The sequence below is a fragment of the Rhea pennata genome, chromosome 1, assembly GCF_028389875.1.
Source record: "Rhea pennata isolate bPtePen1 chromosome 1, bPtePen1.pri, whole genome shotgun sequence".
NCBI lineage: Eukaryota > Metazoa > Chordata > Aves > Rheiformes > Rheidae > Rhea > Rhea pennata.
The window spans coordinates 194,463,345-194,479,314 of NC_084663.1; the positions used below are offsets into that span (position 1 = coordinate 194,463,345).

At 34.7% G+C, this 15,970-nt stretch overlaps 1 protein-coding gene across 2 annotated transcripts in view; it reads left to right on the forward strand.

The window, feature by feature from the left end:
- The window catches only part of USP12 (ubiquitin specific peptidase 12), a 37,390-nt gene extending 25,264 nt beyond the window's left edge, over positions 1-12,126 (forward strand). The window contains exons 5-9 of one of the 2 annotated variants that reach the window (XM_062577046.1): positions 2,298-2,374; positions 2,595-2,678; positions 5,141-5,338; positions 7,322-7,400; positions 9,453-12,126. In XM_062577046.1, coding sequence (XP_062433030.1) covers positions 2,298-2,374; positions 2,595-2,678; positions 5,141-5,338; positions 7,322-7,400; positions 9,453-9,554 — 540 coding nt within the window. In that variant the 3' untranslated portion in view covers positions 9,555-12,126. The remainder of the gene's footprint in view (positions 1-2,297; positions 2,375-2,594; positions 2,679-5,140; positions 5,339-7,321; positions 7,401-9,452) is intronic. The other variant, XM_062577055.1, reaches the window with a different exon arrangement.
- Positions 12,127-15,970: the final 3,844 nt, after the last annotated feature.

The window sequence follows — 15,970 nt, forward strand, 5'->3', positions numbered from 1 at the left end:
TCCATGAGGTTAGGACAGCATACCATCCAGAATAGTGGGATGCACAAATTCTTCACTATTATTCAGTTGCTCATATTGTATTTGGGGAACTCACATGGCTATCTGAACACATCAGGGTTTGATTCTGTAAGTGATTAAGTTTTCTGACTGTGTCCCTCCTTTTGTCATTGTATAGATAATTGAAATCTGTAGTGTTGGAGCCCAGGAAGTAGCCTAAGGAGCTTCCAATGGTATCTACTTGAAGCAGAACTTCTAGACAAGTAGACAAGAGGGGCTTTTTTTTTTTTTCCCTAGAATGGATTTTTTTTTTAGCTAAAACTGTTTGAGTTAATTTATATTAACTTTCTAAACACTAATATTGGAAGAGTCTTGAAAATAAAGAAGAGCAATTTCTATATTATCAGCATAGATGGAAAGAATCCACTCTGCTATTCTTCTTTCAATAGAACCTTTAATGATTCTTAATCATCCTAAGTATTCAGTGGGCTAGCTAACCTGAGAGAAGTTCTTGAAGGCAACATCATCAGTATTATCATTAAGATGGGAAAAATTTGTGTTGTGAACTTCTGGTTTCAGTACTAATCTCCTTTTTAAACAACCACAACACATCCCTATCCTCTTTGCTCCCACTCTCCCCTCCAGAAACTAAGTATGATAAAACTGTCTATGAAATTTTTACTGTTCCATGGAATTTTCTTTAATTAGGCTAAGAGAGAAAGAAGTATCTAACTGCATGTCTGAATAACACTGATCACAGGACTCCTCCCAGTGAAGGCTGCAGCAGTGTTTCCTAGAACTGCTGATCTTTTTTGAGTTGTTCTAAATTCCTAGACTAAGATGATTTTCACTCAGACTTTTTAGTATTCCAAATTTAAGTATGATAAATTTAAGTATGTAAGTGATTTGCAATGGGGTATTTTGAAGAATTGTTCATCTTCACATACCTAAACAATAGGAGATTCTCAAAAGAATGAGGAAATGAAAATGACATGCTGAAAATGCAGGTGGCTTTTTTCAGATCCTAAAAACATCTTAGATGTCTTTGTAGATATTCTGTAATGCCTTTAGAAGACTAACCATTTTACTTCAGCATTTAGATGATGCTGTATGCTGGTCTAATGGCGTATTTTCTGTACGTATGCATATAATCTCTAAAAGATCAGCTGCAGAAGAATGGGAGAAATCTTTCCCTAGTCTGTTTACAGGTGTTAGTAGAAGCTTTCAATGTAATTTCATAAGGTTTTGGATTTGCCCAGTGATGATAATTCTCAAAAAGACCACCTTTTTTTTCCCCCCCTCCATATATGCTGCCTTTAATAACTGCATCCTTCAGATCTCTTGATAATCAAAGAACAGCTTTTCAAATGTGTCTTTATTTTAAGCTGAAAAGGGAACTTAAATCTCATATGTCTTAAAGATGAACTTATATTCTTTTTCCTGTAGCTATTTCATTTCTGCCCTTTCCATCAAGAAACTGCAGACAGGCATCTTTTCTAAAAACATTCACTTTTGTACCTAGGAGTCGAACAAGGCAGCAGATGTTCTCATCAGTGACATTGAATATATTTAGATGTGGAGGGGAAACACTAGCAGATGAAAGTTAAGGTTGCAGTTTGTATTTCCTAAACCTTTTAATAACATGGTTATTATGTGGATTTCACCCATTGCCATTCAGGATTTGTGATGGAAGTTCTCCTTTGCTCCTAGGGTTTTCTCTTGTAACTTAATTGGTTTTCTAATATTTTTGTAAGAAATAGCTATGCACGATTCTACCTCTGTCAAACCAAGTCCCAAACTCTCATTCAGTGACAGATCTGCTTTCTATTGCTGATTTAAGAGCATGATGATTCTAGCAGTCATGTTTTGAAGTCTGTTTCTGGCTATCTATTAGGAACACTTGGTAGGCAAATACACATCTTCTATTAAGAGGGAATCATGGAGGAAGAGCAGAGGTGAGAGCACTACAGAGAAGAATAATCCCAGTTATTGTATTCTTTTCAAAAAGAGTGAGGTGTAGAAGAACTTGACATTAATATTAATGAGCTGAAATCACAACAGAATGACAAATGGCATCATATTCCTGCCACAGGCACACATACACTTTCATCTTCCTCTTTCCAAACAAAAAACAGAAATCTAGCAAACCTCTTAAATACCAAAGCCACTTGTCACAATTTGTTTAAAGGCTATTCTAAGATAAAAGATACATTCTCTCAAAAGTAAGTGGTGCTGAACAACCAAGGTAAATCAGGTGTAAGTAGTTTTATCTGTAATATGTTGGACCTTTTTTCCTGCAGATAAGCAGCAAAGATGAAGACTTCTTAGACCTTTCAGTTGATGTGGAGCAAAATACTTCCATCACTCATTGTTTAAGGTAGATACAAAAACTGAATTTTCTTATTTTTTTTCATCTTCTATAAGATGAAAACAAGAAGTAAAAATAAAAGCTTATGTTCATTTGACTTAGCAAATTTTTGGCTTATGTAAGCTAGAATGTAAAAATCATGTTAAACTTTTTTTAAACGGCTGTATGTATGAAGTAAGAAACTAGCATCCATAGCTTTTCTTGTAATTTTTTTTCTTTTTACACTCAGGGGTTTCAGCAATACAGAAACTTTGTGCAGTGAATACAAATATTACTGTGAAGAGTGTCGCAGTAAGCAAGAAGCACATAAAAGGTACATCAAACCATGGAGAAAAAAAACCTACCTTAAAATAACTCTTGTATTTCCTTTTGTATGTGTGTGTATTGGGCAGGGAAGAAGATTTTTCATCCTTTAATTGTCTTCTATTAAAGAGTAACTTGATTGCATTCCTCTTGCTTGAATTCAATGAGTCTGCTGCAAGAGTAATAAGAATGCATGTAAAGTATTTTGGGAGGCCTTTGATCATGAATTATTTTAACAAGGAGAAATATAATGGTTTAAAGCCCAGAAACAAGATAAAAAGAACAGAGCAAAAAAACTAATGGTGACTAATCAAAGATTATGGGTAATGATGAAAAATCGCTGATTTCATGTGACTTTTTAAATTTGATTTCTCCTAATTAAATAAAACCTATTTCATGGAAATTTGGTAAAAATAGGAAAATTTGATAAACAGATTAAATCAGATTAATTTTTATGGTTGCTGTAAGAGACAGTTTCATACTGTTTTTTTTTTCTGATGCAGTCACAATAAAGCTCATAATGTTACATTTATGTTAACTGAGTTTCTGATTTCTTGAAAGTGCTTAATTAGGTACGCTAGATTTTCCTTCACAATGCTCCTGAAAAGCCACAGAAAATCCATGGAGGCCTGACTCTTTTTTACATTTCTTGCCTTTCTAATATTGCTTTTATTCTTGTTTCATCTGTGAACAACTATGATTTTGTGTACTGTGCTGTATTTATTATCTGAGGAAGTATTTGGCTGCTTATAGATGAGTTGAAGGGATGGGAACATTGCCATGCTCTACTGGTTATATCACTGATTCCGGTTATTTGGTTTACTGTCACTTAAACCCATGGCTTTTGGCATATCTCTTCTGCAAAGTCTGTCTTGACACATTACCTAAGCTTACTAATTGGTGTGTTATTAGAGGATTGTGAAGCCAGGTCTATCCTGTTGTTTTCTGTTGGCTTAGCTCCACTGTGTGGGAGGTAATGTGATCCCCAAACAATGTAAGCTGTGTTGATATAAACCTTTGCTATAGGTGCTGCTGTATTGGCAAAACACAGCTTTTATCATTTATATTTTGGTTTTCACATGGAGATTAAGTCAAGTTGCACTATTTTTACGATTTTCTGCCGTTTCTGTAATACGAAGTTTATCTGTGATAGTGTCTACTCAACTAGCAAAAATGGCATAGTGGATTTTTTCACCAACAAAAGAGCTACTGTTGTCAAACACAATTGCGTTATAAGAAGAGGGCTTTCATTTTGAAAAAATGTTTATCTTAAAATGTTAGGGACTGTAATAGAACTGAATTTTTACAGTGAACTTAAAGGAATACTTATAAAAAGAACAGTGCATGGATAGACACTAATGAAAAATAGTAGGTTCAGCAGAAGCATAGAGATAGTAGATTCAAGTCAAAGGAATTTGTTGTTAAAAACTTTCCATAAATTATTACTTATTCTAAAGATGACCTATTACTAGTACTACCCATTTAGAGCTCAAGAACCTTTGACAAATGTGTGCCCTTTTTTTTTGAAATAGACCAGTAATAATGCCCGTATCTCAGTAGAGTAATAAAAATATATTACCTCTCCCTAAAAATAATTTCTTCTGTCATCTCTCTGCCCTTGCTCCATTAATATGGGCAAATTTATCACTCAGTGAGCAGAAGTTCACTGCCATGCCAGCTGTGCGTGGCTAGTAAAAATTTGTAGGCACTGAGGTGTGATCTCAGTGTCTCAATTCAGGAAAGGGGCTAGTGAGTCCTCTGTAAAGCTAGATTCACGCTTTCTAGCTATTACTTCCATGCTCCAATGTGTGTATAAAACTGCTGTGCTGGAGGCTAACATTGTCTTGTTTGGGTACTGTGAGGTGAGGTGAGTAACAGTATGCAATTGGTATCCCTTAGCAATGTTAAATGAATAGTTTGATATAAAAACTTGCATAATATGTGTAACAAAATGGTGTCACTTATTTTCTAATGCTTGTTTGACGTGGCCAGTTCATTAGGAAATTCAAATGGAACAGGATCTCTGAAACAACTTTGTTGTAGTACCTCTACTCTATAGCAAGTGGGATGTAGGTTTTGTTTTTGGGATGTAGGTTTTCCTTTTGGGACCTCAGGAAAGCTAAGGGGAGGTATGTTTAAAAAATGAATTCTATGCTGTGTGATTGTTATTCCTAAGTGAGTTGGTCACAGCTCTTCTTTTTTTTTTTTTTAGCTTATTTTTTTAATTATCTTTGTGGTTCTCTCAATTGTTAAAATCTACTCTTAGATTAAACAACAGAACAAACTGCTGTTAGCTTTGAAACATAAGACATGCTCACAATTTGCTAAACAGCTGATCATCTGAGTATCTTTTAATGCTTAGACAATTTTTTTAGTTTGGTAAACTAGTTTTCTGTTTGTCAGTATCAGCACTTTCATTGGATATTGGAAATACTATTTTTTTTTTGTTTTTTTGTTTTTTCTAAATTTCAGGATGAAAGTAAAAAAGCTGCCTATGATTCTAGCTCTCCACTTGAAGAGATTTAAATACATGGATCAGCTGCATCGATACACAAAGCTGTCTTACAGAGTAGTTTTTCCTTTAGAGCTTCGTTTATTTAACACCTCAGGAGATGCCACCAATCCTGACAGAATGTATGACCTTGTTGCTGTGGTAGTTCATTGTGGAAGGTAATAACAGTGTATTTCACATAAAGAATCTTTGTATAAGTTTAACTGTTAAAAAATATCATAATTCTAACAGCATTTAAGTCTCTTTTTTTAAAAAAAAAGTCTCTTAGGAAGGAAAAAATTGTGGAACAGATGCTCCTTTATAAAGCGTTTCCTTTAATATTTCTTTTATAGACTTGAGCAACATTTTATGAAGTATGAATTTTGTTGATTAGTTTGTTTTTTCGCTTTCAAACTATGACTGGTAGATTTGTATTAGATTTGCTGTATTCCACAAATGTTTTTCTTGTTTGAAGCCTTAAAATCAGGGCTGCAGTACAAACTACATACTGAGTGGATTAAAAAAAAAAAAAAAAACCACTAAGTGGGAATGATTTAACATCTAGAATCTTCCACATTAGAAAGTTCAGCTACTTCAACCTCAAAGCAGGGCTAGCTTCAACATTAGGTTAGGTGACACAGGACTTTGTCCAGTCAAGTTTCAGAAATCACTAAGGAAGGAGATTTCATTATGTCGCCGAGCAATGGGTTCCAGTCCATCAGCATTCTCGCTGTGGATTTTTTCTTTTTTCCTTATATCCAGTCAGAATCTCCCTTGCTGCAATTTGTGACCTCTTCCTCTTGTCCTTTCAATGTGCATTTCTGAGCTATGCCTGGCTCTGTTTTCTTTCTCACTCCCCTTCTTTAGATAGTGGAAGGCAGTGGTTGGATCCTCCACTTAATCTTCTCCAGGCCAAAAAAAATGAGCTCCCTCCATGTCTCTCCATCCATGCTGTGCTACAGTCCCCTGACCATCTTGGTGACCCACCGCTGGACTTCCTCCAATTTATCAATATCCTATACTGACAAGCCCACGTCTGGAATTCCATGTCCAGTTCTGGGTCCTAGAGTGCTGAGTAGAGGGAAGCAACCACTTTGCTGCTGGCTGTGCTCTTACAGTGCAGCTCTATATGCAGTCAGCCCCATCACCAAAGTGATGTGCTGCTGGTTGACAACTCGACTTGCTGACCACCTGGGTCCGGAGGCCATTTTCTTCAGAGCTGCTAGCCAGCCAATTGATTTTCAGCATGTATTGTTGCAGGGAGTTATTCCAGTACCAGACTTTGCGTTTGTTGAACTTCATGAAGTTCTTGTCAGCTCATTCTTCCACCTTTTTTGAGGTCCCTCAAAATTGACAAGTACATATACTTGTTGGTCACCAATGGTAGCCTTCCCACCACAGTCTAGACATAAGAAAAATTATATATGAATGCTGTTAGTCAGTTAAGAGAGTTCCAGAGTTGTTTAGTAGTTGTCCACTTTAGAACTAGCTGAAATTTACAGCTATGTATTGTTTTCTTGACTGAAATCTGATTAAAATACAGGACATACTAAGATAATAGCTGTAATAGCTGTGGAGAAATGTCTTGTCTGTCATAACCTAAAGTGCTGTGCATTAGAACTGTTTGAATTTAATTGGAAACCCTTCTCATTGCTGTGAGGATTCTTCAGGCTTCTGAGCTGTCAGTTTAATTCTGTTTTCCTTTGCAGTGGAGGGTCTTTTGCTTGTTTGTGCATCAGTCATAGTGAGTCCGGATTGTGACTGTAGATGAACAGCACTCTGTATGTTTTTCTTCATGAAGATAAGAAATGATTTGACATTTAGTCCATTCTTTTGTAACATCAGAATGTTTTCTTAATCCCCCCCCCTTTTTTTTAACCTCATTTATAATCTCAGTGCCTGTGCAGCGTATTCCTCATTTGGAATTATAACCCTTAATCCTTAATGCACAATATTAAATGTAGAGATAGGTAAGACCTTCCTATGAAGATCGTTTAAGTAGGGGAAGAAGGAGGAAAAGAAACATGCAAACCGAAACTGTATCAGTATCTTTTAGTTATTGTTCATGTTGCTTTTCTACAAGGAAAAACACTTTAATGAAATACTTTTGTACATATATATGTTATGATTTATGTTCCTTTTTAAAAAACTTTATTTTTCAGTGGCCCTAATAGAGGACATTATATTGCAATAGTGAAGAGTCATGATTTTTGGTTGCTCTTTGATGATGATATTGTAGAGGTAAGCTTTGTGTAACCCTGGTCTTTTTTTCCTCCACTAGTAACCAGAGCGCTTGTATTCTCCAGGTGTGTGTGTGATTATTTAAAGTAAAAGGACTGGTATGCTAATGAGAAGGGGGTTCAACCCCAATGCAAATGAGGAGTAACTGTGAGTGCAGAACTGCACCTTATGATGTGACTCTACAATAGTTTGAATTTCATTATGGTTTTTCTACTTCTTGAGAAAAGCTTCTCTGTGTATGGCCAGCCTCCTCCTTTGTTCAGTAAACTACTTCTGTGTGCAGAATATACGGCAAATAAAGATATAGGTAAATTGAGTTAAATTGAAATGATTTGTTGGAGGAATCAGTTGTTCATGTTTTTTTAGGAGCTTATGATTTAAGATAATGGCTTAGTCACATTGTTCTATCAAATATCCAAAAATAAGCAGAAACTTCAGGTTTCTGTTGTTTTACCCTGAAACTTAAAAGCTTACCTGGAAACTGGAACCTTTTGCTTCTGATAATCTTGTTAACATTAACCGTGCTTCCAGATACTTATTATTCAAAAAAATTATTTTGAATGTTTCAAAGTCTTTAACAAGGACTTGTAATAAATTACTGTTAGCTAGTTTCTTGGAACAGCAGTATTCCCTTCACCAGTTTTGACTTTCTCACATTTCAGTTTAATGAGTTACCTTTTGTTCTTGGTGAGAAAGAGCCAAAACTAATTGTGTCTCTTCTTTTATGTTGTCTCAGATTTTTTTGCTTGTTCTGTAATCTTCCTTTGCACCTCCCCCTTGTCTATGCTTATGCATGAACAGAGCTATGACTGTGCTGTCCAGATTCTTTTTCTGACCTTATTTGGTTAATTAAACCTGTAAAATGAATAGTGTATATTTTTCCTTACGATACACAGGAATGCATAATTAAAAAGAAGAAAAAAATCAGTGAGACAGGAGTTGGACTTACTATGTTAATTGGCAGGACAAATAAGCATACTGAGAGCTTTTCTGCAAGCCACACTAAGGACTCTTTTTCACACAATGCAAAGTAAAAGGATTGCCTCTGTATCTTGTCAAGACACACTGTAAATTGAAATGTCTTCTGTTGGGTCAAAAGTTTGCTTTTCTATCAGGGAGAGCAGGTGGAGTTGAGGTAGATCTCATATCATTTCGTAAACATTAAGGACAATCTCTCCAATTCTAAGCAATAATATTTGGCAGTAATATATTTTTTTTTTCTCTTAGCCATTCCAAAGAAGAAAAAAATAATATTTTTGCTCTTAGATCTAAAATATCTCACTGCCTGCTAGACATATGGTTCTTCAAGTTGGAATGACTCATTCATCCCAAATAATGGGAATAAGATTAAACCTGAAGTCTGCCTAAGTGAAGGAAAATCTTATCTTTCCACCTTTTTCTTGTCTATAGCCTAATTGCCCTTGATTTAAATATGACAAGAGAGTTTGCTTTTAGTTTCAGTTTATTTTGTTTACGAAGACTTTGACAGTGAAAACCTGATGATACTCTTTTCACATTCTAGTACCTTTACATCTTTCCCCAAAAAACTTGGTTATAGGAAGCTTTTCAGACTAATACGATCACAAGTAAATACTGTTTATGACAAACTTAGGAAAGTTAGTTCTTCTTCCTTGTCTTCTCTTTATTCTCATCTGCAGTTTATTACCTTACACTGTTTAGTTCAGTAATGAGTCTGTACATACATTCTTCATTTTGATTTTAAAGTTTAAATGAGAGAGTATTTTCTTTAAAACTTCCTTTTCTGTGATTTTTTTTCAAGTACTACATCTTAAGTTGCATTTGTAACAAGTTCATGTAATACTAAAAACATATGAAACATGATAAATGTATGATAAAGATATGATATGATCTGTACGGTTGATGAGAGTGAGGGAAACCAAAGCATAGAAGATTTAACAATTACTTGCATTTTATTACTTTCTGAAACAAGTAAAAGTTATTTTTGTTTGATATTGAGAACAGTTTTTAGAGTGGAATTTAATGTGTGTGTTATACAAGGTACTTACTTTACACTTTTGGGTTTGCATACAGAAAATTGATGCACAAGCTATTGAAGAATTCTACGGGTTGACATCAGACATCTCAAAGAACTCTGAGTCTGGTTACATCCTCTTCTATCAGTCTCGGGATTGAAGGAGAGAAGGAAGATTTTTATGCCTCACTTCTTCTCTGACTATCTTGTAATGGAGCAAGCACTGAAGAAAGGAATGCAGGAAGCTCCAGGGGCAGTAGCACAGTTTGCACGCAACTAAGCAAAGAATTTGAGATTTTTAAAACCTTCATATCATTTTCATTTTATTTGCTCAGGTATCATGTTGACTATACATCTCCACTGCATTCCATAAACAAAAAGAGAGATACCAGCCACTCTTGCAGGAGCTTTCTGTAACTAATATTATCTTTGTGGTCCTAATTCAAACCCCATTAAGGTCACTGGAGAACTTTTCATGGACTTCAGTGGAATTTGAATCAGGTTCTAACTGCACTGCCAGATTAGTGCAATAGAAGTATTAGAAATCTGATATTTTATACAGACTTCTTGTATAAAAGGTAAAGGACTTTTTGTGAACTTCATTTCCTGTACTTAAGTAAGTTTGAAAGAATGAGGTTAGTATGTAAGCAAGAAGATATACTTGGGCCCAACACAATTGCCTTCTTGATGGTAGTAGTTTAACTGAAAATATGAACTGGTGTCAGGGAGGCAAGTATGTTTTGCTTCTCTGAAGAAGCTTATGTTATTTATAATATATGATCGGGAACAATCAGTCAAGATTATGGCTTTTAATCTCCGTATGGGGAAAGATTTGGTTTATAATAGTTTATTTTTATTTATAAATTATTGTAACTTCTTAGGATCTTGTGTGTTGTCCTTTATTCTAACAAGTATTGGATTTTTTTTATATTGATTTGAATTAAAACTAATTAAGTGTTAAAAAACAGCCAATATAAATTCTAAAAGCAATGCCTACAATAATAACACAGAAAAGAGATTTCCTTCTGGAGGAACTGGTATCTAAGTGTGCTACTTTATTTAATTAAATTACAATATTCTCTGTGCATTAGTGGGTGAAAAAAGTGATCAAACTACTACATAGAAGATTTTAAGAATGCATATCATAAAAAAAATGATGGTGCAGTGGTGGTATTTTGGTCTTTATAGCTCTTTAATTATTTGTTAATGATTCATACTTTAAGAAAATTAGAATGACCTGGATCAAAGTAAACAGTTTTCAGAATATTATTCCCTCTCCAGAAAATGAATCCAGTTACCAGAGGCATAGGTGACTATCTCAAAAAACACCCAGGCCTCAAATGTAAAAATATGTCTGAGTAATTAAAAAAAAAAAAAAAAAAAAAACAGAACAAAACAAAAAAAAATTGGAATTTCATGAAATCAAAGATACCACATTCCTTTAAAAGTCATAATAATATGTAGGTCCTGTAGGGTGAAGTTTTCTGAAACCAAACAGTTTACCTTGTTTTAGATTTATGAAACAGCCAGCATTAAGAATTACATCTTGATCCAACACCTTATATGTAATAAATGTGAACTATTGTGATTTGACGTTCTTCCAATATTCTTTGTCTGACAGTAACTGAATGTAACTTCTGGAGAATCATGGAATACACATTCCAGATTATGGTAGTCAGGCCTTGGATGTCCTTTTTGCCCCTCTTCAGCTAGTTGTTTTTACATTATCATAGTTTTCTGAGGTTATTTTATTGATACTGTTTTAAACTTAAAAGAATGTCTCCTGTCTGCTGCTATAACTGACTATTTACTTACCTGTATCTTTTAGCTCAGGAAATGACTTCACCTATACAATTAGTTGAACAAATATCTAACAGGGTCACTAAATAAATTGGGCTATTTAACAATTGTCATATTGTAATAAATTACTTTTATAAAATGCAAAGTTTCTAAAGCTCTGGCTTGGTTTAATTCTTTTATATAAAATTATGTATCATGATTAAACTACCAGCATTTTAAAGAAAAGCTTGAATACTGTGGGAGATGCATACAAATGTAACAGATTGGATTTAAAGGATTCCAGTTATTTTAAAATCTTTTTTCAGCTTTCAGTGGAAAAAGGGTTAAAGAGTGAATCAGTTGGATAATGATGCGTGTTAGAAGGATGAAGTCCTTTGCATACTAAAGGTACAGTATTGTAAAAGAGTTGTCACATTACTTTTTCTTAATTGGCAAATGTTTGGTCATCTTTTTGGGTATTTTTTGGGGGGGAGGTAGTTAAAAGCAGAGTTTAGTAGCTACATATTTTATACCATAACAATATTTAAAGCATTTTCGTTTTCAGTGGTAGCCACAAGATATTTTGTGTTACTCCTGCAATGTATTTTTATAAAATACTGACTATTATTTTGTATAACAGTTTTGAGATAGTATTCCAAATGATATATTTCATTTTACTTCCAGTGCAGCTGAAATAATCATAACTTCTTGATTAAACTGATATCAGAAACTGCAACTTACTTTTTAAAAGAGTGGGGGAAAAAACAGGGAAGTACAAAATATAACTGATTGGTATGTAAAGTGTTACATAATTATTTCTTGGTTGTAATACAATGGGAAGTGTGGGAGAGTTGTCAGTTTGAAATGATGGAAATGATTTGCTGTGTAACTTTGTAAATGTTAATTGGGACTACAGTCCCCTATTTTGTATATTGGAGCAAAACTTCTATTAAATAAAGTATGTTCTCTAAAGGTAAGTACTGTATCCTTTGTAGATCCCTGATGGTCAGTCAGCTGCTTTTTGTCTTTACAGTGTTTTCAAACCTACAAAAAGTATCTAGAATTTCTTGCACTAAGATAACTACCTCCTGAGCCATGGAAGGACAATTGTGTTTGTACATGCTGCATTCATATTTTTCTAGATCTTTTATTATGAGAATCATTCTGTGGCATTCATGTTTTTGGTGTATTTCTCTGGAATTAGATTTTAAATTGTTAGTTTCTGAAGTAGAAAAGAGGGAGTGTTTTCAAATACCATTCTCTATTGACTTTCCTTTCCTCAAAAAAGATATATATCTTATAGCAAGGTATCTGAATTACCCAAGAGATTTTTTTGGATCCTCACTCTGGGGGAGGGAGAAGGGGAGGAAAGGAGAATGAGAGTGTTTACAGCATTTACATAGGAGAGAGACTGACCAAAGAGCTGGAGTCCAGGATCAGAAGAAAAAGATGCAGCTAGCTGCAGTATCCATGTACAATTCGGTAGCAAGTCATTTTTCACTTGAAGTGTACACTACTGTTTGTATCAATATGCATTCTTTTGGTTTTACAAACAGTTTCTATTGTGCCATATTTGTAGTTGGGATCCGTGATCTTTGATTGCATGGAAATAGTGACTTCAGGTAGTCAGTGTTCAGGTACATGGACAAAGGTTAAAATTAAATTGTGTTTTCAAAAACCAGTCATAAATCAGATTTGAATATCAATATGTGACATTCAGGTGTCAGTACATAGGGATTTGATGCCCTTTCAGATGTTCTACCACTCCCTCAGACATCCACATAGGACTGGCAGATATAACATGAGATCTGCAGAAGACCTGCATCTTTATGGAGTAGCAGCTTGAAACCAAACGGGACATTTGGGGGTTAGGCTTAGCTCAGTTCGTTAGAGCATGGTGCTAATAATGCCAAGGTCGCGGGTTCGATCCCGATGTGGGCCACTCGCTTGAGGGTTGAACTAGATGATCTCCAGAGGTCCCTTCCAACCTTACCAATTCCATGAATATGGGAAATACGACAATTCTATGAAATCTATCCTGCCTTGTTTCTCATGTGTCTGTGTCTGTTTACACAAGCATTGTTGTATATGCACTATTGGGTGCATATACAGGTGAAAGTTCCTATTGCTTGGTTACTATTGTGGTGATGTTTGTAAAGTTTAAAACCCGGAATGTCTGGGGTCTTTAGTTAATTCTGTAATTCTCTTATTAAAGAAACTTTATCTGGTGCTCTTTGCTCCAGTTTCTTAGCTGTAGGTTTAAGATGATTGTATATAAAATTGTTATTAAGGTCATCCTTTTAACTATAAGAAACTTTAATATGCAAAATCTTGAAATTCTTGGTCTTCATTTAACAGAACTTACATAGGTGCATACCTTCTTACCTCTCTCTGCAGAAATTTCCCTTACAGGAAAAATCTTACTGTGTACAGTTAATGTAATAAACAGATCCTTGTAACTTCCTTGCCAAATTCTCATTCAAAACCAATAGCTATCTCTGAGCATAGTATGCCCACACAACATGGATTATAAAAGAACAAGGATTTTTTTTTTTAAATAGATAAAATGTTGTCTATTTATACGTATGAAGAGGTGACATCTTTTTTTCTGTTTAACTCTTGGCTTTGTTCAATGACAGAATTCAGCTTGAGCTGAAAGGGCTGGCAGTGAGAAATTTTAAAAGCTGTCAGAAATGCATGGATAACTAAGAATACCAAAAAAGATTTTGTTTTCTTTTGTTTTTTTAAGTTGCATGAGAAGAGTTATTTGAAACTAGCTTTCATCCCTTTAGGTGTTTCATCCCTTTAGTGGATCACAGCTTCAATACCTATATCTCTTCAGTTAACTTTATCTGTAAGAGGAGAAAACTTAGTTTCAATAAACATTAATCCATGGGTTGTAGTATCACATTGCAATGCGTATGACTTTGTTTAAATGTTTAAATAATTTAGATATGGTTTGTTCGCTCTGGAAGAGTGACTTTGCAGTCCAAGAGATTCACTGTTCCCTGCCCTGTTTCTCTGGATTGTTCATAAGGTTTCATGCTTTATAAATTCAGGGTTTTACCCCCCTCTTGATAATACAATGCGCACATTTTCCTTTCTGTAATTTTCTTGTAAGGCTTTAAAGTCTAACCTCACACAGTGTCAAGTAAGATGTATAATACACTGGTCTCTTCAGCCTAAGTACTCAATTCATATTCTACGTAATCTGCATTCAAGAGCTGTTCATTTTGCTGCAGCTTTGCTGCTGATTGATTGTTATAACTGAGCTACACAGGTCAGCTACTATGCAAAAAACCACATACCTCATGCTTTAAATGCAGAGATCTCTGAAAGCTATTGTTTTCAGTTTTAAGAATGTGTTGGGATGAAGCAAAAATAAACTTTGTTTGGTATTCAGAAACATCTGGAAAACTGTCTACTGCTTCACATTCCCCCCCCCCCCCCCCGAAGCGAGAGAATTTTTAGTCTGAACCTGAAAATCTTTTGTTGCAGTTGACTTTTGGGGACTTCACTGCAGCTCCTTTTGGGGAGCTTCTGTAAGTGTATTGGATATTTAAGGAGGATTGTTTGCAGGCATCAGCAATTTTGAAATAAGACAAGTAATATCTTCCAGTTTCTTCCCAAATGTACAAATAAATTACATTCTTTCTTTCTCTCTAATGGCTTTTGATTGCTGCCTGCATAAGAGGGTTTTAATGGCTCAGATGAAAAGGGCAGAGGTACTGTCTACCTGTTTTTTTGTGTAGAGCTCTCTGTTCACAGCATTAGGGAGCCTTAATAGCAGAAGGATCATACATTTCTTCCTTGATCTGCTTTCCACAGGTTAGGTAATCCAAGAGAAAATACATAGCACAGATTTTTCAGAGACTAAAGAGAAGTAACTTTTCAATTATTTACTAACATGCTAGTTAAAAAAGCAGCATTTTCTAAAAGATAAACTGTTACATTTAATGCAGATTTCTGGTGTTTGGGGAATTTAGGGTCTGTTCAAAATGACGTGCCATACTGTAGGCTTTCATTGCGTATTAGAGAGTCATGTCTTGGTAAGTATGTATGTGTTTAATTTGTTATTTAAGTTTATATTCAAAACTTCCATCTGTGTACAAGTCTATCAAATTGATATGACTGCATTACTCAATGTTCTTGAGTCGAAAGAAACACTTTCGACTAACTTCCATGCATACAGGTCAGTCAAATGAAATATAATCTTTTAATGGTCTGATCTACAGAGCATTTTTAGCTATTCACTAGGAATACTTTTTATTTTTGTACTTTCTGTTACTGATTTTAAACTAGAAAAAAATAAAGATCTCCAAGAATTTTACTAGCATGCTGTATTATTAAGTGATTCAATATCCATAGATGCCTAGAAATCTCGCTACTGTCAAGTATCTTACCAGCTGTTCAGAGTGTGATTGTCATCCCATCATAACACAAGCGTGTATCAACTGTTTTGATTTTTATTTCAACTCTGTATTTCACAAATGATGCTTTATGGTAGTGGCTGCTTTAGTTAGCTTGTATAGGATACTGCTAATGATGTTCAATTCCAGTTGCATGCTTTCATGCATATACATTTATTTGTGTTTCAAGAACTGATTATCCTAATATTATCACATGTCAGTCTTTTCTGTGCATCTTTCATGCCAAGAAAGATTGTTGATATACAGCTATAGGCAATGTTTGCTAAATTACTGAACTGTGTTTAAGAGATGAGATCAATGTGTAAGATTTTTGCACTGAAAAGATCTGAAGCTTTTTGTCTTCTAATCTGGATGCCAGTGTAGTGAAA